This window comes from Oncorhynchus mykiss, chromosome 28 (assembly GCF_013265735.2).
Source record: "Oncorhynchus mykiss isolate Arlee chromosome 28, USDA_OmykA_1.1, whole genome shotgun sequence".
NCBI lineage: Eukaryota > Metazoa > Chordata > Actinopteri > Salmoniformes > Salmonidae > Oncorhynchus > Oncorhynchus mykiss.
In genome coordinates this window covers 14,982,421-15,007,493 of record NC_048592.1, presented here as the reverse complement: position 1 = coordinate 15,007,493, position 25,073 = coordinate 14,982,421, and the positions used below count along the sequence as shown (strand labels likewise).

General features: G+C 43.5%; 1 protein-coding gene across 4 annotated transcripts in view; it reads right to left on the bottom strand.

Moving 5' to 3' along the window:
• Nucleotides 1-22,702, bottom strand: part of LOC110508620 (myosin light chain kinase 3) — a 40,201-nt gene extending 17,499 nt beyond the window's left edge. For 2 of the 4 annotated variants that reach the window (XR_002471337.2, XM_021589272.2), the window contains exons 1-3: nucleotides 6,097-7,019; nucleotides 1,050-1,146; nucleotides 16-565 (exon numbers count right to left, since the gene is read on the bottom strand). Coding sequence is in view for 3 of the 4 variants with exons in the window: in XM_021589272.2 (XP_021444947.2) it covers nucleotides 16-565; nucleotides 1,050-1,146; nucleotides 6,097-6,693 (1,244 nt within the window). In the remaining variant the exon portion in view is untranslated. Of the gene's footprint in view, nucleotides 1-15; nucleotides 566-1,049; nucleotides 1,147-6,096; nucleotides 7,020-12,367; nucleotides 12,453-20,864; nucleotides 21,112-22,252 lie in introns of those variants that run through there. The other 2 variants (XM_036966372.1, XM_021589273.2) reach the window with 2 other exon arrangements.
• Between the last annotated feature and the right edge of the window lie 2,371 nt (nucleotides 22,703-25,073).

Here is a 25,073-nt window from a genome sequence, read left to right as displayed (position 1 = left end):
GAGGAGATACTGTACCTCTCGGGAATGGAGTTGGTGTCTCCTGGAGCTTCAGCTGAGGTTGGGAGAGAAGGGATATCCTTTACCGACATATCAACAGCTTCCGATGGGCCTTTAGAGAGTGTAGTGTCCCCCTCTTTCTCCTTCTCCCCCTCTTTTTCCTCTAGTCTTCCATCCTCCTCGGGCTTCTCTGTGATTTTCAACAGCTCCTCCTTTCTCTCCTCTTCCTTAGATTCATTAACAAGGTGGTCTTCCTTCTCCTTTTTTACAACCTCCTCCTCCTTCCTCTCTTCCACTTTTAGTCCATCTCCTGCAGCCTCCTCCTCAGACAATGACTCCTCTTCAGTCACAGGGGCCTTGGAGCCCTCGAGGATAAGGTCCAGCAGGTTTGTGCTGAGGGAACCCTCTGAGGCCCCTCCAGACCCAGCCTCCAGGTCCAGGAAGCCATCAGGGGTGAGGTGCTGCTGCTGCTGGTGACCTGATGATGATGATGATCTCTCTGCATTCTCCCTGTTGAGCTTCTGAACCACCTCTAGTAGCAACACCTGCTTCCTAAGGGAGATCGTATCTGCAGAGGAACAAACAGAATGTCAGAGGGTATACAGTTCAAATTAATTCAACCACCTGCCTGAACGTCACTTTGGTAACTTTAATCAGACAATTGCACAATGCCTCAGAATGTCAACACACTCCTGGTACCCTCCTAAGAGGACGGCAAGTGGTTGTCTGATGTTTCTGTCTGAACTTTTGAGCTCTTTGATGTTTCTGTGTCATGATATACTTGTTAGTACAATACTGTTGTTTACGTCTGACAGGAAGAGTGTCGTGACTTGCCTGTTCCCTTTCCTTTGGCTAAAAAGAAAGTATCAATTTTTCTTCTCTCGCTCTCGAAGCTTTCAGAACAGGTGTTGTTTACATCTCACATGTTACATGTTGTGAGTGCTGCTGTGTGGGATTTAGGTTGTTTTGACTAATAAAGGTCACTGTGTGTGTGAGTGGTGTATGGCTGTGATGTATTGTTGACACATTTGAATGTGCTGTGATGTGAGCACCTGCTGTGTCTGGGGGCTTCTTCTTTTTCTGTGCTTTCAGACCCTTCGGGCTCAGACCCGACTTCTCCTTCCCATCCTTCTTCTTGTGATCTTTTGGCTAAAGGAAGGGAAGAACGCGATATAAGATCATCGCGCTCTGCATTTGGTCTGCATGTCAACATTCCTTCAAATGAGGTCAGGTATGTATATTTCCCTTAAACCACTACCAGAATGCAATTACAATATCTACTGCTCAGAAACGTCATGAAAACATGTTTTCTTTGAGCAATTGAACACGTACAAAGTGTGCGGTGGGTTTGCTGTTTGCAAGGAAATTCTTTGGTCTGTGGAGCGTTGTTGTCTTGTGACTGTGAGTGGTCTCCGGGGAGCTGGGCTGCGTTCACATGCAGGGTTTATCATCCCTTGAGTACCTTTAGTGGCTTTAGTAGAGGTAGTTTTCTGTTAAGAAGACCGACAGCATGGCAATGTTAGTTGGACAGGGTGAATGGCATGCAACATGAGATGGATAAAGACACAGTTAGGAAGGGTAAGGAGGAAGGGTAAGGAGGAAGGGTAAGGAGGAAGGGTGAGGGGTGGTGTAAGGTACAACTGAACAAGAAAATTGGAAACAAGACATGAAAGAGTAAGGAAGAATTACATTAAAGTGACCGTCAAACATATAACATATAACTTATCAGTTGTTTTATTCAGGGCAGCACTCTGATACTGCGTTAATATGCATCAACATTTGTTTCAGTCAAAGCATGCTGTTGATTGCACACAGCAGATGAATGGATAGGGTGTTACATACGTACGAGGCTGCGAATTTATAGCATATCACCCGGCATAGTGAGTAATGGCATGCAATGCCAACCCTGAGCGGAAACATTTCGCGCAACCAACCAAACAAGTCTTCTCAAACAGACTTCAGTAAGGCGGGGCTCACTAGTACCACAGAAAACGCTCCAGTCCTTTTATGAGCAGATCAACATCTTAAAAAATGTCTCTTGAGGGCCTCTTAGTTGTTGGTTGTGAGGTAAGCACTGCTCAGTAGTAAGGCAGAGAAGATATTTTGAGGAGAGGGTTTCCACAGTGACAGCAGTGTTTCTTCCTGAAGGACAAATCTAAGGATAGGGGGGTTGAGTACAGTGTGTGTGTGTGTGTGTGGTGTGTGTGTGTGTGGGGAGGGGGAGGGGGGGGGGGCTAAAGTGACAGATGTCTGTGGTGGACAGACATCTCATACCTTGAGTTGATGGGAGCTGGCCAGAGGCTGAAGGTAGAACCTGACGAAAGCTCTGACGACAGCGAGAATTCAGTCATACAGTAGCCAATAGCCAATCACAGAGGTATGGATGCTGCCATAACATGTGGACTTATAAACAGTAAACATCTGGTTTTCAATGATACAGTATATTCAACATAGCTTCCTTTTCCCATGAAAACCGGATTGTAGGGACCCGCTCAGACGTTTCTCTTACACCTGCTACGTTAGGTCAGGACTTACATTACCTCCGAGTTGCTGTTTGAGTTCTAACCTCAAATCAAGCTGAAAAGGTTATGTCTGTATCAAATGAGTCTGTTTTGTGCTGGAACTGTGTTGAAATGGAAGGACCCTCATCGAACCAAATAAGGGTCTGACTACATTAAAATGTTCCGATACCAATACCTATTTACAGTACCCCTTTCCTTATACCCTAGTTCATCTACTTCACACTACTCTTCACCATGAAATGTGGAAACTCGTACGCTACACTGTCTATGCTTGATTTGATTTAAAAAATAAAATAGATCCTGCAGGTAATATACCCTGGGCATGAAAACAGATATCTGCCTGGCATCCACCCTTGTGCCAATGATGGAGAGTGATGGGGTACCTATAACCTGTTATAAGGCTTTAATGCCAAACACTACTACCCATTGACTTTCAGTGTCTGTGCCTAAGACCACCCCTCCGCGTGTTACTGCTATTCACATTGTATCAACAATTTCAAGTGCTTGTTGAAGTTGGAAGTGACTGCCCATTAAGCTCAGAGGAATTGGGTGTAAAGTTAATCTTCCACAACACAAACAGTGCCACACATTGTGTAACCCCGTCCAGTAGACAGTATGAATCAAATTCCTCTCTTTCTGTTATCTATTCAGTCCAGTACCAAATCTAGTCAACCAAATGCTTATACTAACTTCCCTAAGATAAACAAATATATTTATTGTCACATACAGAGATCTTTCTGGTCTTCTCTCACCATGTCAGTTGTTTTTTAAATATTTTTTTTGACATGTTTTATGAGCATTCATATTTGTCTACGCTTCAGCCATAGTAGTACAGCATCAATGAAGTAAAGTAGGGTTAAGTGCTTTGTTCAAGGGTAAATCAACAGATTTTCACCTTGTCATCTCAGGTATTTGAACCAGCAACCTATCAGCTACTGGCCCAATGCTCTAACCACTAGGCTCTCTCTCACCCCTGTCGCTACCTGTTGCCACCTGTTGCCAATGAGTCCTTAAGTTAGATCCCTATTTAAGCCACATGCCTGCTTCTAGTACAAAGGCAAATACATTCTACCGGTCCAGCACTCCATCCCCAAGCAATACCATGAATCTGAAAACAGCACCTACAGCATATAGCAACTGAAATCAAATCAAATTGTATTAGTCACGTGCGTAGAATACAACAGGTACCTTACAGTGACATGCTTACTTACGAGCCCCTAACCGACAGTGCAGTTTCAAAAAAATATAGAATAGAACGATATAGAACCACTCCACTATTAAAAACTCTCCCCTATACAGGTCCATCCTCTTCTTCCTATTTTGAGCCACTCAAATCTGAAGAAGTGCCAACCTCTGTGACATGTATCATACAGTGTTAAGTAGAGACATTTAGATCAATGGCTGTTCGACACTGTTACTATGGCGGGAGGTAAACAATGTACATGGGGGGTTGCCCTGAATCAGAGCTTGGAGAAGCCTAATTACCATGACGAAACGGTCACGTGGAATTAAACTGCCATCACAACTCGTGACCGCCGGTCTGGTGGTAATACAGTCACAGTAACAAGCCTAGTGGTGGAAAGTTCCCCATCAATTTTACCACTGTGTATAGGCTTTGGCACCTTCCATACAGTATGGCATACTATGCATGGCGCTATAAAACCAGTGAATATTGCTATAAACCAGTGGAGATCGCTATATAAGTCATATTGGTTTGACACATCGTCCAGCACTGCCTGAGGAAAAGTAGCATGAGCAAAGCCACAATCCTTCCTTAGGAAACAAAACTCAACTTGACTAGTCAGCTTTGCTGCTCTGATAATTTTCCTCTGCAGTGGCAAAGTCATAAAACGAAATCAAATCATAAACCAAACATGACAACATGGAACGCCGTGTCTACCTCCGAACCTATATACAACTGTGCAAATTTGTTTAAGGACATGTAACTTGCAGGTCCATGAGGGAACAGTGAACCCAGCAATTCATCTAACCTAAGTTCCCGTCACATCCATATCGTCAATCCATTCTAAAAATATGAACGCAGTTCACATTAACGTATCCAAGTGCCTTAATAAAGCAACCTTTATATAGTCTACATAGACCTGCAAAAACACACCTCTTTGGTTAGCGCAGTGTCATGACGTTGGCCTGGGGGATAGGTTTAAGACAGTCATAAATACCTCTTCCCCCCTTTTCCCTTCTCCAACCTACTGAGGTTACATTTTTAAAAAACCTTGGTTAACATAGAGATTCTGGGAACATCAGTATGTGGGGGGAAATGAACTATATTCTGGTAATCCGAACGATTGAACATATGCAGTGATACTTAAGTTAATGAATATGATGTCAGTTCGGTTGTCATCTGAGACATTCTCATTGATGATAAGATGACAAACTCTACAGTGGAAAGTCTACACATCAGAGTTATTGGATTCACATGGAATATTAGTTCAATTTAAATGTTTGAATATGAATTTTTTTGTGATGGGATGAAATGTGATTTTAGCTTCTAGAAAGTGAGAAGTGGGTTTTCATAAGTTAGGGCTGCTCACTCAGTGGCCCGCCCACGTGAAGAGACAGAGGTTGTAAACTATGAAACACACCCCTTTTCTCCCTTCCTATATAAGCCCTTGACGACAATAGAACTTCCTGTTCCGATGAGGTAGGATGACGATCCTATGTCAGAATGGTTCAGAAAATAACTACATGACGAAGCCAACATCAGCAGGAGCTTTGGTTGCGAATGGTATGAACTTTGAACTCTTATTCACTACAGAAGTGATACCTCCTAGCTGTTGAGTTAGCGACTGCAGCTGCAAATGCAGGTTAGGAAGGAACAGACAGAGTATTCCGTCTATCAACGACGTTACTACAATGTATTCAATTGACAACCAGAGACATTCTTCAAAGGACAGAGGACTCGGTTTGGCCACACGGCCTTCAATTTGCCACCAACCTACTGAAGCACAGCTCAGAGAAAATATTTATTGCGTTTTCCTTTTCCAAATGGCCGGTAATTTAGAATGCATAAGATACTGTATTTACGATAGCACAGCTTCGCCTTTGTTCCTGTCTTCCCGCTCTTTCACTCAACCCAGCCACTTTTCCGTTGTGTAACAAGTCGTCATATCTATTCCGCCCGCTAGGGACGTTTTCCTATGACGTAATTTGTAATCAAGTTATGATTTAATTATGTGTATGTGAATTATGTGTGATTAGTTAGGTATTTAGTAAGTAAATGATTAAACCCAATTTTGTATTGCTGATTCAAATTGTTAGCCAGGGTTCTTGCAGATAACCAAGAATGTACAACTTTCAGATGAGACTGAAGTAAGATGAAGATTAATGTTGACTGCTATGGATGTAAAATATTACTAGGTCTTTAAGAGTTTATTTGGAAGATAACAGCTCTATAAATATTATTTTGGGGTGCCCGATTCTCTAGTTAATTACATTTACATGATTAGCTCAATCAGGTGATATTAATTACAGAGAAATTATTTTGTAGAATAGCAAGTCATATCACATAATCTGGCATAGCCAAAGACATGACAGCAGTTAGAACTCCCAGTCTCACCTTGTCGGTCTTCTTAGTAACTGAGCTCTTGCTCTTTTCTGCGGACGATTGCCTCTTAATAGCCATCTTGAGGTCTTTTGACTTGGAGGCCTTGTGTGCTGCCGGACCCATAAACATCATCTCTATAACCCGGGGGCTCTTCATCGTCTCCCCAATGAATATGATGACCTGATGGATGCTGAGGACCAGCTTTTCCATCCCGTCCAGCTTCTCAGCCTGCTTCTCCGAGCGCTGGTCCAGAACTGTCATGATGGAGCTCATCTCCTGACACATCTCTCTCACCTCGCCCCCCATGCCCATGCCCTGGGTTTGAGCCAGGGCCGGTGGTAGAGTTCGGGCTCTGGCAGGGATATGGATCTCTTCCTTATCCACCTTCAGTGTTTCCATGTCCCTCTCTATACTGTCAATGTCCTGGGACATTCCATCCAGCCGGTTGAGGACCTTCTCCTGGATGTTGATGAGTTTGTCCATCTTACTGTTCAGAGACTCAATGTGATTCTGAATGAGGACCAAGCCGGCACCATTGCAATCGGTTACGTTATCCATCGTGCTTGGCTTTCTTGAGGTTGAGTTATAGTTCACTACCTTGGAACTCATGATAGAATCACTAGAACGCCCAATCGAAACAGAAAAACGGTCACGGAAAGGTTGGTGACCAATGTCCGTGAGACAGACGGGGAACCTTTTTTGGAAAATGTAGCCAGCCTTATCCCCCTGTGCTCATCTTCAAGTGTACAGACAAGCTGATCTAATGACAGAAACGGGAATGAAATGCCAATATCTCGATGAAAAATTAATTCAAATCCATGAAGAGTAAAACAGAAAGATACAGCTAGTAATGGTCACGGTAATCTGTGAGATTGTCCCTATGCCCCTATGTCGCTCACCCACAGTTTGACACCTCTGCACTTCTCCCTACTGGAGGTGGTATTAAGAATGGAATAAGCTGACCTCCCTAAATGTAAACAGAACAGCCAACGTCAGCAGGGGAGCAGCAATGGGGGCGGAGGGCTGTGGGTGGCTGTGACGGGCAGGGGTTCGGCTCTGGAGGGGCTGTCAGACAAATGCCCACGACCGTCATCAGTCGCTGGCCCGCCTACCAAGTTTCAAAATGGCCAGTGTACACAGTCCCGCTCTCTGAGGCAAAGTGAAAAGTTGTCTGGGATGATGCTTAAACGCTTTGGGTTTCTTTGACTTTATTTGCATGTGAATTAGTAGACTTTTCAGTCTGACTTGGTGGTTTCACAATGATTAGGCTGAACAGGTGTCATAGATGGGGAGGGGAAAGGAGGAGGGACACTGACAAGTTTTATTTATAACCGGTAGGGGACGTTTTTAGGTCAACTCAAAATATCAAACAATTGTTAAAAGATCCACTCACAAAGAACAGCTGTGTTTGCCAAAAAAAAAAAACATTTAAAAAAGATCCTTATTAATGACAGGTGGAGCAATTCACATCTTAGAAGTGTTTATGAGAGGCTAAAAAATAATGGTTGTGATAACAGCATGTGAGCCCTGATTTTCAGTATTTAAGACAGTCATGTACGTTGCTACGGAAATCTCTTCGCTGGCTGCGAAACAGCTGTAACGAGCGCCCACCCAGTGAGCGAGCAAGAGAAAATCAAGGCAGGTTCAGGTTGTAGCCTGTAGTCCCCTGGCTGAGAAAGCACTTAAGGTCTTTAGCCTCTGTGCTGAAATTGGAGAGGGGGTGACAGCCATGATTAATACTGTCTCTCTCTCACAAGAACATCCAGTCAGATCTTTCCCACACCATCACACACGCTTAGCCTGCTCATAGACAGATAAGACAGTTACAATTTGTTTTACTTAGGGCCTGGTAATTGGACCCCTCAACAGTGTACTCTATAAGCCTATCAACATGTGCTTGATGCAGTGGTCCATCTGGGACATACAGTACTAGTCAAAATCTTGTACACCGACTCATTCAAAGGTTTTTCTTTATTTTTACTATTTTCTAGTAAAGACATCAAAACTATGAAATAATACAAATGGAATCATGTAGTAATCAAAAAAGTGTTAAACAAATCTAAATATATGTTATATTTGAGATTCTTCAAAATAGCCACCCATTGCCTCGATGACAGCTTTGCACACGCTTGGCATTTTCTCAACCAGCTTCATGAGGTAGTCACCTGGAATGAATTGTAATTAACAGGTGCCTTGTTAAAAGTTCATTTGTGAAATTTCTTTCCTTCTTAATGCGTTTCAGCCAATCAGGTGTGTTGTGACAAGGTATTGGTAATATACAGAAGATAGCCCTATTTGGTAAAAGTCCATATTCAAGTCCATATTATAGCAACAACAGCTCAAATAAGTAAAGAGAAACGACAGTCCATCATTACTTTAAGACATGAAGGTCAGTCAATCTGGAAAATTTAAAGAACTTTGAAAGTTTCTTCAAGTGCAGTTGCAATAACCATTAAGCGTTATGATGACTGACTCTCATGAGGACTGCCACAGGAAAGGAAGACCCAGAGTTACCTCTGCTGCAGAGGATAAGTTCATTAGAGTTACCGGCCTCAGAAATTGCAGACCAAATAAATGCTTCACAGTTCAAATAACAGACACATCTCAACATCAACTGTTCAGAGGAGACTGCGTGAATCAGTTCTTTATCGTCAAATTGCTGCAAAGAAACCACTACTAAAGGACACCAATAAGAAGAAGAGACTTGGTTGGGCCAAGAAATACAAGCAATGGACATTACACCAGTGGAAATCTGTCCTTTGGTCTGATGAGTCCAAATTTGAGATCTTTGGTTCCAACTGCCGTGTCTTTGTGAGACACAGAGTAGGTGAACGGATGAGCTCAGCATATGTGGTTCCCACCGTGAAGCATGGAGGAGGAGGTGTGATGGTGTGGGGCGCTTTGCTGGTGACACTGTCGATGATTAATTTAGAATTCAAGGCACACTTTACTATCTGGTTTGCGCTGAGTGGGACTGTCATTTATTTATCAACAGGACAATGACCCAAAACACACCTCCAGGCTGTGTAAGGGCTATTTGACCAAGAAGGAGAGGGATGGAGTGCTGCATCAGATGACCTGGCCACCACAATCACTCAAACTCAACCCAATTGAGATGGTTTGGGATGAGTTTGGGATGGACCGCAAAGTGAAGGAAAAGCAGTCAACAAGTTCTTAGCATATGTGGGAACTCCTTCAAGACTGTTGTAAAGAAAATCCTAATGAAGCTGGTTGAGGGAATGCCAAGAGTGTACAAAGCTGTCATCAAGGCCAAGAATGGCTGTGAAGAATCTCAAATGTAAAATATGTTTTGAATTGTATAACACTTTTTTGGTTACTACATGGTTCCATATGTGTTATTTCATAGTTTTGATGTCTTCAATATTATTCTACAATGTCGAAAATAGTACAAATAAAGAAAAACTCTTGAATGAGTAGGTGTGTCCAAACTTTTGACTGGAACTCTATGTGCTTTGCATCAATGGAAAGTGTAATAAGAGACATATGCGTCATCAATACAAACACTGCTTATTGCCCCTGAACAAGGGAATGGGTTAATTCACATTGAGATATACGGTTTTCCACAGACACTTTGGAGCCAAAAACATATTGGAGAAATGTTGCATACAGAATATGCAGTCCTTGGGTACCAACAGGTGACAGAATGGCAATTTCAACAACGGAGGTCATTCGACAACGTAGGCTTAGCTTGTGTCACTTTCATAGGCGCAGAGGGTTACCTTACGCATGCAATTATTTTCATGGAATAAAAATGTTCCATTGAGCGAGGGGAAAAGAAAGTCAAGGTGGGCTGCCTCAGAGGATCATTGCACACAAATGACGCTCATAAATCAACATTGAGCTTAAATACTCACACTACTACTAATTCAATTACTACTAATTCAATTGAACATTGGCTGATCAACGGTTGCACTCAGTGGTACAGATCCGAAAATATAGTGCTCTAAAGAATACTACAGCAGATATCTATTTACCTGAATATTTATGTCCTCCAATAGAGGCCTTGGAGCTATAAACTGCAGCTCTAAGTAGCAGGCCACAAAACTCTGAGCACAACTGTGAAAGCTTCCCCAGATATGGGCTAAAATGTTCACATCTACCTCGAAAGTCAATGCGTTTAATAGAGGTTCATATTACGCTACATTGCTGTGGGCCGGCTGGGGGGAACTGTAAGACGATTAAACTGTGGATAAGACCGGGAGGAATAAACATGCTTCAGTAGTGGGGCTGATTACATAAACCAGAGGTCGAGTTTATATCACCAACACTTTAAAGTGAAACTGGAGCAGTGGCTGTCAGAGAGCCCAAACTCAAGTCCCTCCCTACCCACCCTCTCAATATAGTATGTGTGGAGCATTTACAACTTCAGCCACACACACACACACACACACACAGGGGGGTTGCAGGCAGCAAAGGAATAGCATGATCAAAACGTTATTTTATTTGTGTGTGTGTGTGTGTGTGTGTGTGTTTAACTATTCTTGTGGCCGCGAGAAGTCCCCACGAGAATAGTAAACAAACAACTGGGGAAATTTTGTTTGTCCCCACAAGGTCAAATTTCTAGGGGATTTAGGGTTAAGGTTAGAATTAGAGTTAGGGTTAGAATTACGTTAAGGTTTAGGGATAGGGATAGGAGCAAGGTTTTAGGATTAGGGTTAAGGTTAGGTTAGGTTTTTGGGTTAAGGTTGAGGTTAGGGAAAATAGGATTTTTAATGGGACTGAATTGTGTGTCCCCACAAGGTTAGCTATACAAGACTGTGTGTACAAGTCTTGTACAAGACGTGCGTGCATGTTTGAACGTGTGTGACCCTGTAGGTGTGGAACACCTAATCATGGAATAATAAGAAACTGTAAACCAAGTCCCTCAAAAGACAGGCTATTGTTAAATGCAGAAAGGAAATAACGTTCACCTACTGTTGCTAAATCACATCACACCCCTTGATAGTGAGTATTAGCAAGTACTGTAGCACATTTGCCATGCCACTACTATTGCATGAGTGACAGCACCCTTGCATGCATACTCCCACACACACATCTTTATAATGCTAATGTCTGCGTTAACTTTAACCGTGTCTTATTCTGAACAGGATATACAGTCTCTGCCGGGGGAGTGTACTGTGTGGTATTAGAGGGGCGTTTGTCAAGTTTGTCAGTTTTGTCAAGGAGACAACCTACGCTGTTATAAATGGACCTCTGCTTCTCTCACCCGGAACACGCAGCTCTGGGATGCTCCAGGGTCGTGTGCTGCCTGCTGGGGGGGGGCCTGAGGTTGGACACCTATTCCCCTACTGTCCCCTAGCCCCGTCCCCCCCATCACACCGCCTAGCCTGCCAACTCTTTACCGGTCCTGGTGGTCTCTTGGAAAGTACGGGGAAAAAACTAACACGTGGCAGCTAAGAAACTTAACAGCTGTTAACAGCTTAGAAGCCCCCCCCCATCACCCCCATATTCACTAGTTTTCTTTACGGAACTTTGTGGGATGGAACACTAGGCCAGTGTTTGTGAGACAAGATGAGTACCAAGTTTAACTGAATTTATTGTTAAAATAAATGGAATTAAAGAAACATGTGTGCACGCTAGTATGTTTTTGCATATCAGTTAATAAAAAGTTTTTTTGATTGGGTAACAAGAGTTTGTGTTATTCATTAGATAATTATTATGTAGGTACCATTTCCTCAAGTACATTCCTGAGAAGTAGCAGGCTAAAATGAAGATTAACTTTAATTCATTGATTTATCTTGCTGTCTTGCTTTTTATATTTACAATGACGGCCTACACCAGCCAAACCCAGACAACGCTGGGCCAATTGTACGCCACCTTGTGGGACTCCTAATCACGGTTGGTTGTGTTACAGCCTGGTTTCGAACCAGGGTCTCTGTAGCGACGCCAATAGCACTGAGATGCGTTGCCTTAGACCGCTGCACCCCTTGAGAGCCCGAGCTGCCTCCAATGTCATTTTAGAGAATTTTTGTAGTAAGTCCAACTGGCCTCACAACCACAGACCACAATCGTTGAAATTGTTGCATGTTGCGTTTATATACTTTTTCAGTACAACACGAGCAAGATCCTTACTGTGTATTATAACACTTACATAATGGCAAATTAGTCTGAAATGTAAGGGCATCTTCCATGGAGGACGCCATATTGTTGCATACTGTACATGTACTGTGTTGCAATCTCGTGTAAATAGCAAGTCGACTCGATGTCCCGAGTTACAAATGGAAAGCTAAGCCCCATGTATTAATAGTGCTGCAGATCTTACCAGATACCACGACAGAGAGGGGAACAGGAGAAGGTGATAGATCATCTTGTCTTTGGAGCTTTACTGATGGAACACGCTTTACTGATGGAACACATCATTGCTCAACTTCTAAACCAAAGCCAAGATTAACAATGACTCATCCGTAGTCAGCAGTTCTTTGAACCTAATAACCCGCTGACCTATTTGTTCAGTGCGCTGCTCACAGTGTGCCAAAGGCCTGTCTACAGTGTCTACAGTGTATAGTGCTGTACAGATCCCATACCTCTGTTGTAATCAAGATATCCCCATCTTTGCAATGAAAACGATCCAACTTGTGAAAAGGGTGTTCTTTTCCACACGTTAATGCTTGCCTCAGACTATGGAAGCCATGAATTCTGTATTCGTCAAAACATCCTCAATATTATACAGTGAGGCAGCTTCAAAATCATTCACTGCTGGGATCCTCGACTCACGTGACTCTTCAACACTACCACACATACTGTAATCCCCATTCCATGTGTTGAGCTCAGTAATTGAATTGAATGTGACATTAAGCTAAAGCACATCATGTTCCAGGAGATAACACAGCCGGTAGAGCTGTGATGGTTACCTGTGGTATCAGAGATGGGATCAGGACAACATCAGGGAATATTGATATTGACTTGGGTTGACAATGAAAAATATTGTCTACCCTGGCCATTTCAGGACAATGGAAACGGTACTGTACGTGAAGATTCTTGGTGGCTGGATGGCAACTGTCTTGCGGTAGAGTACTGTGATTATGATAGGGTGATTCAAAAAGAAAACCGTTCCCTGCTGCCATAAAATTCCTTATCTACTGATGGACAGTGCAGTACCCTTTGTCTGCACTGTATCACAACACCTGATGCTATAATAAGTCACATGCTCTATCTGTAGTTCCCCTCGGTGCACAGCGTCCTTTCTCCCCAACTGAATCAAATTGGGTGATCTCCAAGGCTTCACAGGCTACCCACGCTAACCAATGCCATGTCCAGGGGGTGGTCACAACACCCTCTGAAATCTGATTGGCCACCCCAGTGCCCCTACCCCGGAAATTCTGAGATCTGATAGGTCGTCTCTCAATATATTGAGAATTTTGAACAAGACACGCACCAACAGCAAGACTCATCAATCTCACTGGAGAAAGCATCCGAGCGAGCGAAACAGCACCTCTCTGTCTTAGGAGGTGAATCCCATGTATCTAATGCTGTCTGGCCAAAAAGAGTATGACAAGCGCGTGCATACATAGGAGGTCCCATGAAAAAATGAAGACCCTACCGAATGCCATGGTGCAATTTGCACTCTGGATGGACTTCTCAATTGAATTTACTTCTGTATGCTAATACGCTTATATACAGTCAAATCCGGACCTTGAATGCAAACACTGTAACAAGACATTTGGAATTGATTTCTGATTTATTTGAACAGGGAACTGTACCAAACCTAAGCTGAAGCATTTAATGCATTAAACTATCATAATTATATAGAGGTTCAAAATGTTATGGTCCCCTTAAACTGGGTCCGTGCCCCAGCTTGGCCACCCCATAGTAAAGTGTTCTGGACACGCCACTGCATGCAACCCCCATTTGACAGGCGCCTCTCTGACTACATGTCCACGTGGTGACCAACATGCCTTTTCCTCCTCAAACTAACATACTCTAAAGGGAGAAACCACTTATTTTTTGAGGAAACACATTGAGGAAACTTATAAAGAGCTAATGAGTGATGAACTGCTTATGTCTCCAAGTCCCCCCCTACCTGACCCCTCACCCGAGTGGTCCAAACCCACTGCGGATTTGTGACCTTGTGTTTACTATTGTGACAACTGTGACACTACTGTCCTGGTCCAGTACCAAAATGGAGATGTCTCATTACATCAATCAACAGAAGGGGTGGCTGTACAAATATGGGTACCTGGTGGGTAGAGAGAACAATTTCAGCAAGCATCTCTGTACTGTCACACAGTGTCCTGCAATTTCGTTTGACGTCAATAATGACGCTGCTAGTTCAAAAACATGCCAGCCTCAGTTGGCTTGTCTAGCCACCCCACAGTAAAAATCTGTCACATCATAACGCGATGCCAGGTTCTAACAGACGCTATTAAACTGTACTGTTACTCACTGATTTGTACTGCTCTAGATGCCTCTCAGAGAGAGACGGAAAGAGAGAGGGAGAGACAGAGAAACAACTGTAGGCTTCTCTCTTTCGCATAGTCTTTTTCTCTTCCAAATCCCCCATTTACCTTAATGGTTATGTCCATAACGTTAAAGACATCACACCATATATTCCCCACCTACAGTGTACAAATGAGGCCAGTTGAGGGGCATATTTAGTTCAGTTGCACTGTTACGTAGCGGGGACACCACAGATCCTGTATACTGAACAAAAAAATGTAGATTTCAATGAGATTACTGAGATACAGTTCATATAAGGAAATCAGTCATTTGATATAAATTCAATAGGTCCTAATCTATGGATTTCACATGATTGGGCAAGGGCATAGCCATGGATGGGCCTGCCTCCCAAGTGGGTGGGCCTATGCCCTCTCAGGCCCACCCATGGCTGCACCGTTACACCGTTAGTCATGTGATTAGGGCCTATTGAATTTATTTCAATTTACTGATTTCCTTATATGAACTGTAACTCAGCAAAATCGTTGAAATTGTTGCATGTTGAGTTTATATTTTTGTTCAGTGCATTCAGGAAGTTGTCAGACCCCTTCACTTTTGCCACATTGTGTTACTTTTTGGGGGATTCCACCTGTGATAAATTCAATTGATTGGACATGATTTGGAAAGGCACACACCTGTCTATATAAGGTCCCACAGTGCATGTCAGAGCAAAAACCAAGCCACGAGGTCGCAGGAATTGTCTGTAGAGCTCCAAGACATGATTGTGTCGAGACACAGATCTGGGGAAGGGTACCAAAAAATGTCTGCAGCATTGAAGGTCCCCAAGAACACAGTGGTCTCCATCATTCTTAAATTGAAGAAGTTTGGAACCAGCAAGACTCTTCCTAGAGCTAGCTTTCCGGCCAAACTGAGCAATTGGGGAAGAAGGGCCTTGGTCGGGGAGGTGACCAAGAACCCGATGGTCACTCTGACAGAGCTCCAGAGTTTGGAGAAGGGAGAACCTTCCAGAAGGAAAACCATCTCTGCAGCACTCCACCAATCAGACTATTATGGTAGAGTGGCCAGATGGAAGCCAGTCCTCAGTAAAAGGCACATGACAGCCCGCTTGGAGTTTTCCAACAGGAACCCAAAGGACTCTCAGACCATGAAAAACAAGATTCTATGGTCTGATGAAACCGAGATTGAACTCTTTGGCCCGAATGTCATGCGTCATGTCTGGAGGAAACCAGGCACTGCTTATCAACTGGCCAATACTATCCCTATGGTGAAGCATGGTGGTGGCAGCATTATGCTGTGGGAAATGTTTTTCAGCGGCAGGGACTGGGAGACTGGCCTGTATTGAGGGAAAGATGAACAGAGTACAGAGAGATCCTTGATGAAAACCTGTTCCAGAGCGCTCAGGACCTCAGACTAGGGCGAAGGTTCACCTTCCAACAGGACAATGACCCTAAGCACACAGCCAAGACAACGCAGGAGTGGCTTCGGGACAAGTCTCTGAATGTCTTTGAGTGGCCCAGCCAGAGCCCGGACTTGAACCCGATTGAACATCTCTGGAGAGACCTGAAAATTACTGTGCAGCGACGCTCCCCATCCAACCTGACAGAGTTTGAGAGGCTCTGCAGAGAAGAATGGAAGAAACTCCCCAAATACAGGTGTGCCAAGCTTGTAGCGTCATACCCAAGAATACTCGAGGCTGTAATCATACTTATGTAAATTTAATATTTCAGTGGTTTTTTATTATAAATTAGCAAAAATGTGATTTGTCATTATGGGGCATTGTGTGTAGATTGATAAACATGTTTTTGTTTGTTGCAATTTTAGAATAAGGCTGTAACGTTACAAAATGTGGAAAAAGTGAAGGGGTCTGAATACTTTCCGAATTCCCTGTACATGATCTGTATACATGACCCACTGGGGAGCCAAGCCCAGCCAATCAGAATGACTTTTTCCCTACAAAAGGGCTTTATTGCAGACAGAAATACGCCTCAGCACACCCTCAGACAATCTCACATGTGAAGAAGCCAGATGTGGAGATCCTGGGCTGGCGTGGTTACGGTTGTGAGGCTGGTTGGAGGTACTGCCAAATTCTCATAAAACGACATTGGAGGTGGCTTATGGTAGAGAAGCGAACATTCAATTCTCTGGCAACAGCTCTGTTGGACATTCCTGTAATCAGCACGCCAATTGTACGTTCCCTCAAAACTTGAGACATCTATGGCATTATAAAAACATGCTTGTCTTGTCCCCTAAATATGTTTCATACATTTAAGTTTGTGTTGAAAGTGAAAATCTACAACTATCACATAATTGCTGGCAAGTTCTTCAGTGGAAACAAACTGGTGAAACAGCACATGGTCATTTTAAGTGTAAAGGGTCCAATGCCTAAGGCCTTCTCATATCTTACTAAGGTGCTGACAAGTATCGGTGGGCTATGTTCTACTTCAAACTTGTATCCAATGGAACATCACACCTGTGCCAGAACTGTCGGGTTTTATAGTGTTTTAAAGCAACAGTAACAGCATGCCATCCTGAATGAACAAACTGAAACACTAAAGAAAAAAGCTAAGTTTCAAAGCCATGCCTTTCTAACTAAGGTCCTAGGTCACATGAACCAGGTGCTGCATGCTGTCCCGTGCTTTGGGAGATTGCAATCATTTTCACAACACCCATTGGCATAAAGCAGACTACACGCTTCTCTTATTTACAAGACATCAAAAATACTTATTTTCTAACTGCATGTTAGAGGGGGATGGATTCTGTGGGCTTACTCCTTCCTGTAGCAGAGTAAATCCCAGAGTCTGCGCCAGAGTTACGAAGCCATCAGACACATACTGCTCACTAGCCAATTGTCCCTGCCCTTGAATAAGTTACCTGTGGCTTTACCCACTTTCCGCTCTGTCTTTAATCTCAGTGTCCAACAGGGTCCTCTCGAACCTCAGAGAGAGGATTCAAAGGCTGCAGAGAGGAAGGTTTAGACAGATAGCAGAATGCTGATTAGCAGAGAGAGTGTGCCCAGTTTCCAGGGTTAGCAACGCCCAAACATTACTGCACAATTACCTCTGCTCCAACGCTCAAACTTTGTAAACTCCGTCAATCCCCACTCCTCAGCCCATCAGCTCCATGGGGTTCAAAGGACAGGTGGGTTTGTCAGCAAATGGTGTCTAAGAGACAGACCTACTGAGAGGTCGGTGCTAAGAACGTCAGAATACGTACTTAGCACCTTGGTTTGCAAGGGTAAAAAGGAGCAAAATAAATAAATAAATACAGTACGGGGAGAGGTAGTTGTTTGGGCTAAATTATAGATGGGCTATGTACAGGTGCAGTAATCTGTGAGCTGCTCTGACAGCTGGTGCTTAAAGGGAGATAAGTGTTTCCAGTTTCAGAGATTTTTGTAGTTCGTTCCAGTCATTGGCAGCAGAGAACTGGAAGGAGAGGCGGCCAAATGAAGAATTGGTTTTGGGGGTGACCAGAGAGATATACCTGGAGCCAGTGGGTTTGGCGACGAGTATGAAGCGAGGGCCAGCCAACGAGAGCGTACAGGTCTCAGTGGTGGGTAGTATATGGGGCTTTGGTGACAAAACGGATGGCACTGTGCTAGACTGCATCCAATTGATTGAGTAGGGTATTGGAGGCTGTTTTGTAAACCACATCGCCGAAGTTGAGGATCAGTAGGATGGTCAGTTTTACAAGGGTATGTTTGGCAGCATGAGTGAAGGAGGCTTTGTTGCGAAATAGGAAGCCAATTCTAGATTTAACTTTGGATTGGAGATGTTTGATGTGAGTCTGGAAAGTCTGGATATTGCAGTATTGTTTTTGCGGTATTTGGCTGCACCAAACGTCAAGTATTTTTCCTTCGTCGCTTGTTCTCCATCTTATTATCTATTTTTAAATAGGCTCATGGCTCTCTCTTGTCCCTCTGCAGCAGACATTTGGTGAGCAATATGTTAACAACATTAAATCGCAATAAAATCACAGTATTGAATTGCAATACATAACAGAATGGTGGGAATCGCAATACATATCGTATCGGCACCTAAGTATCGTGAGGTTCCTGACAATTCCCGGCCCTAATGATTAATGGATAAAAACAACATGTCTCCGAACTCCGAATAGTAACTCTTAAAACTACCAAGAGTTCATGACATACAAGAAAGGGTATTTGTGATAACAGGGGTTTCTATAGACTGCCAGCAAGTTTGGAGACTTGGAACGGAGTGTAAATAGCCAGTACTATTGGATTCATGCTGCGCATCAATGGCTGAGCATTTGTAATGTACACTAAATTGCGTATCGTTAGAAAATTCACTGTATTTAAAATGCAGAATTAATGCTTAAGGCATTGTTTCTCTCCTGTGGTGTCTACCGGTATGTCAACAGTACTTAAAATGTTCCTTAATTAAGGTCCTCTCGATAATGTGATGCTTCAGCAGAGCAGAACTGCTCAACAATTAAACATTTGGGCTGTGAAAGGACATACTGTCCCTGGCGGCTGGCGACTGGCAACACATCATCTGGCGAAATAAGTCAAATAAAATCTGGCTCACGGTGCCAGCTTGACACTCTGGGAGGCAGCATGGTAACAGAGATACCAAAACAACAGTGGCAAATGTTTGGCATGTCTGAAAAGGACCCTGGATTTCCCTTGGCAACGCCACAGGCTCTGCCAGGCAGAGTGATGAGTTCACAGGTCTGGTGAATAGCAACCTACCCTGCACAACTGTACAAACGTAAGTGTTGCTCTAAAATACTTTGGTACTGTAGACTTGTGAACCACACCACTGGTCTTTGACTAGTTATAGAACGTAGACCAGGGTGACGTGGGGTAACAAGCCCCCCGTAATAATTACAGAAACCACTTTAACAAAACATTTCTATGGTAAGCTGGTCAACTATTTTGAAACAGCTATATGTATATCATCTGATTAAGTTATTTCTACAAATGTTTTAAATGTAAAATATATACACCATATATACAAAGGTGTGTGGACACCCCTTCAAATTAGTGGATTCTCCTATTTCAGCCACACCTGTTGATGACAGGTGTATTAAATCGAGCACACAGCCATGCTATCTCCGTAGAAAAACATTGGTAGTAGAATGGCCTTACTGAAGAGCTCAGTGGATTTCAACGTGGAACCGTCATAAGATGCCACCTTTTCAACAAGTCAGTTTGTCAAAGTTCTGCCCTGCTAGAGCAGCCCCGGGCAACTGTAAGTGGAAACGTCTAGGAGCAACAATGGTTCAGCTGCAAAGCGGTAGGCCTCACAAGCTCACAGAACGGGACTGCCGAGCGCTGAAGCGCGTAGGTAAAAATCATCTGTCCCTTGGTTGCAACACTACTGTGTCCCAAACTACCTCTGGAAGCAACGTAAGCACAAGAACTGCCCGTCGGGAGTTTCATAGTGCCAACTGTGTGGAGGAGGAATGATGGTCTGGGGCTGTTTTTCGTGGTTCGGCCTAGGCCCCATAGATGGGAAATCTTAACGCTACAGCACACAATGACATTCTAGACGATTCTGTGCTTATAACTTTGTGGCAACAGTTTGGAGAAGGCCCTTTCCTATTTCAGCATGACATTGACCCTGTGCACAAAGCGAGGTCCATAAATGGTTTGTTGAGAACGGTGTGGAAGGGCCTTCCCCAAAGTATTTTGAATGCATTGGAACGCCGAGTCAGGCTTAATCGCAGTTACCCCAGTACATGGAAAAAACGGACCATTATTTTCATTAAATAACAAAATAAGTGTAAATTGTAGCCACTTCTTTTCCTTCATAGTTTGTTTGCCTAAGCAACTTTCCCTCCGACAGCCCCACATTTTTGACAAGGCCTACTCTAGGGGGGCGCTGCATAATGATTCTTATCAAGTCCAAGTTAGAGTGCAGCAGAGCAGGGTGTTGAGTCAATATAATGTCTTCTTTCTCAAAGTTGAGAGCGATGCCACCCAGTGGCTGAAAAACTGACTACATCTTGGTTCTGTTCTTTAATTCCATAGATTTATGGTTTTGGGGGTTCGAGTTACAGCCCTCTCTTGGGGAACTCAGTAAACTAGAGCTCAGTAGACTCCTCGAGGACCCCCAGCCCATCCATGTATTTCAACTATTCAAGAGCTGGCACACCTGATTCAATTTGTCAACTAGTTATCAAGCTGTTGATTTTGTGAAACAAGTTAGCTAGTTCAGGGCAACAACAAAATTGTGAAATGGCCAAGGGTCCCCCTGAGGAGGGGTGAAAAGATCTCTGGACTGGAGATTGCAGCATACTGCAGGGAAGGGACTTTAACACTAGATGGTGCCAGTCAACCAGTAAATTCATGGGAGTGGCACAGTAAAAGGACACATGAAATCTGCCATATATATTATGCCCACCTCCTCCAAACCTCCCTCCAGCTGGATGTGCTTCAGCTCCCAGAAGCAGCGCATGGTCTCCACCCTCTCCAGGGAGCAGAAGAACGCCAGCTTGGCTATGTTGTTCTGGCTGTCAGTGCGCTGGCGGCCCACCTTCAGCTTGGCCACCTTGGCTGGGGGAGACACTCAACCACGGTGGGCGTTCTCTGTCCTCTGCAGGGGGACCTCTGGTGCCTGTCTCTCATGGCTGCTGGGCCTCTTGTCTGAGCTGAAGAGAGATCAAATATAGACAGTCAAAAATGCATGTAGTTGCAACAGAATATGTTGCTCCTGACACACAGATGTTGATATACATTTGGATAATGGGGAAAATAAGAGTTGATTTACTTCACCTGTTCCACATTGCATCTAGCCCAGAATCCCACTCTCTGCAGAGCTATAAACTACACATCCCATAATCATGCGAAACAAATGTGACACCCCTAAACTGAAGACACAAGCGGCTCACATGTTGCAAGAGAACTCAAGAAATATGAAGTGAGATTGTAAAAAATGATACCTGCAATAATAAATGTAAAAGAGAACACGTGGCGAGTTCACTCAGAAGCAATTCCCAATACCCACCCATACACACTTTGCATCTACCTCAGATTCCTGGAATGATACATTCATTTTGAGTGTGGAATCTCAATCTGATTCAATGATGCCATTTGAGAGATAGATTTTTCTCATAATTCTACTATTAGAATGGGGAATCTTGTATTATATCACCCAAATAACCAAGACAACTCCATAGATTTATGTTGAATGTTAATGGCCATTATCTCCTTTCACAGCCCACACACCATTGTAAAAATAATACTCGCTCTTTTGGATCAAGGTTTTTGTTGTACTAAGTGTTATGTTATCTGGGACAAAGAACAACATCTTTACCACTGACCAGTACATATCGACAAAAACATATTTGATCCAAAATATACAAAAATCTTACAGCATGCCATGATTGTTTTAACATTCATACAAAGTTGAACAAATTACAGTAGTAATAACATAGCATCACTCCGATAACAACTGATAATAAGGATATTTATTGTTCCTATCTACATTTTGTGTAGTATAATGTGATATGATCGCTCTTCATTGTGGCACAGAACTACGCTTAATTCCTGTCTGTGTAAATCCTGATCAAAATGAACAGGTAGTTAGAGCAGGGCCGGCCCTCTACACCCTGCTCGGCTAAAGAGGTGCTAAAACGCAAAACACAGACATCATAGCATGCACGAGATAGCTTTGTCCTTTAACCATGTACCCTATAATGCTTTTACACAGCTACATTACAAACCAATGTACAATGAGGGATAGTGCCAATGGTATTTCATTTGCAGGTCATTTTAAGCACTATGACCTACCTTTCATATTGAGTCACTTTAAGGATGCTCAAGCACTTCTTTTCCTCCCATGTCTCTCTTTTCTTTTCTTTTTTAATCTCTCTGTCTCCGTCTCTTGTTGTCTGTCTGTATGTGGGATACCGTCCTCCCTCATATGGAGTGTGGGACAGGGACTCTGATGGGGACGACCACGGAGAACCCTTTGTTCCAGGTGAACGCAGCTCTGCTGAGAAGGTGCAGGGTCCTGGTTCTGGACAAGCTGTCTGTGGAGGCGCTGGGGATCAGCGTACTGGAGAAGATCTCAGCGAACTCATGGATCAAGACGAGTTAGACTCAGCCGAGCTCGAATCCGAGTAAGTAGATAATGCCGTCTCCTCCGGGAATGCGTCCCTTGTTATCACGGAGCGTGCCGGATTCCACGGGGACACGTCATCTAAAAGTCTCAGATTCCTGAAACCTGATTGGTCGAGGGTGAGGACCTCTCTCTCCTCTGTGCCTACCTTAAAATGTTTTCCTTTAGGTCATTTATGGGCTGTCTATAGGCAGACAGCCCTGGCAGTTGTGTTCTCTCTTTCTCTCTCTCTCTCTATCTGTTGACAGTGATGGAGGAGTGTGTGTGTGTGTGTGTGTGTGTGTGTGTGTGTGTGTGTGTGTGTGTGTGTGTGTGTGTGTGTGTGTGTGTGTGTGTGTGTGTGTGTGTGTGTGTGTGTGTGTGTGTGTGTGTGTGAGTGCGTGCGTGCGTGCGTGCATGCGCGTGTGTGTGTGTATAGCGTAGCCTGTTTAAGAGAGACAGCTGTCGACTGCTGTCAGCGGATGTGGGCTCCGTTATAACAGTCTGCTAGATACAGTGCCTTGCGAAAGTACTCGGCCCCCTTGAATTTTGCGACCTTTTGCCACATTTCACGCTTCAAACATAAAGATATAAAACTGTATTTTTTTGTGAAGAATCAACAACAAGTGGGACACAATCATGAAGTGGAACGACATTTATTGGATATTTCAAACTTTTTTAACAAATCAAAAACTGAAAAATTGGGCGTGCAAAATTATTCAGCCCCTTTACTTTCAGTGCAGCAAACTCTCTCCAGAAGTTCAGTGAGGATCTCTGAATGATCCAATGTTGACCTAAATGACTAATGATGATAAATACAATCCACCTGTGTGTAATCAAGTCTCCGTATAAATGCACCTGCACTGTGATAGTCTCAGAGGTCCGTTAAAAGCGCAGAGAGCATCATGAAGAACAAGGAACACACCAGGCAGGTCCGAGATACTGTTGTGAAGAAGTTTAAAGCCGGATTTGGATACAAAAAGATTTCCCAAGCTTTAAACATCCCAAGGAGCACTGTGCAAGCGATAATATTGAAATGGAAGGAGTATCAGACCACTGCAAATCTACCAAGACCTGGCCGTCCCTCTAAACTTTCAGCTCATACAAGGAGAAGACTGATCAGAGATGAAGCCAAGAGGCCCATGATCACTCTGGATGAACTGCAGAGATCTACAGCTGAGGTGGGAGACTCTGTCCATAGGACAACAATCAGTCGTATATTGCACAAATCTGGCCTTTATGGAAGAGTGGCAAGAAGAAAGCCATTTCTTAAAGATATCCATAAAAAGTGTTGTTTAAAGTTTGCCACAAGCCACCTGGGAGACACACCAAACATGTGGAAGAAGGTGCTCTGGTCAGATGAAACCAAAATTGAACTTTTTGGCAACAATGCAAAACGTTATGTTTGGCGTAAAAGCAACACAGCTGAACACACCATCCCCACTGTCAAACATGGTGGTGGCAGCATCATGGTTTGGGCCTGCTTTTCTTCAGCAGGGACAGGGAAGATGGTTAAAATTGATGGGAAGATGGATGGAGCCAAATACAGGACCATTCTGGAAGAAAACCTGATGGAGTCTGCAAAAGACCTGAGACTGGGATGGAGATTCGTCTTCCAACAAGACAATGATCCAAAACATAAAGCAAAATCTACAATGGAATGGTTCAAAAATAAACATATCCAGGTGTAAAAATGGCCAAGTCAAAGTCCAGACCTGAATCCAATCGAGAATCTGTGGAAAGAACTGAAAACTGCTGTTCACAAATGCTCTCCATCCAACCTCACTGAGCTCGAGCTGTTTTGCAAGGAGGAATGGGAAAAAAATTCAGTCTCTCGATGTGCAAAACTGATAGAGACATACCCCAAGCGACTTACAGCTGTAATCGCAGCAAAAGGTGGCGCTACAAAGTATTAACTTAAGGGGGCTGAATAATTTTGCACGCCCAATTTTTCAGTTTTTGATTTGTTAAAAAAGTTTGAAATATCCAATAAATGTCGTTCCACTTCATGATTGTGTCCCACTTGTTGTTGATTCTTCACAAAAAAATACAGTTTTATTCCTTTATGTTTGAAGCCTGAAATGTGGCAAAAGGTCGCAAAGTTCAAGGGGGCCGAATACTTTCGCAAGGCACTGTATATGGCAGGGAGTATTCATGGTCAAAGTGGGTGTTAGTGAGTGGTGGAGTTGATTGAGCTCGTAGTGATATTAGTGTTTAAAGATGGTGGTGCTGGTGCAGTAAGGGTGAGAAGCCATGGAGTGAAATGCTCTTTGGTTGTGTACAGATCTCTCTGCTCAGGTGGACCAACCTTCTCTATTGCATCTCATCGTTACAACTTACCCTGTTTAGATCTTTTTTATTTTTCTGGGAGGGCCGATAAGAGGCTCTGTCAAATTTTTTCACACAATGATATGTTCCAAGGGACATTTTCCACACCGCATCAGCAAAAAGTGGTGTCAGCCCTAGCTGCTATTTCTCATCCCTATCAAATTAAAAAGGGTCTATCATTTG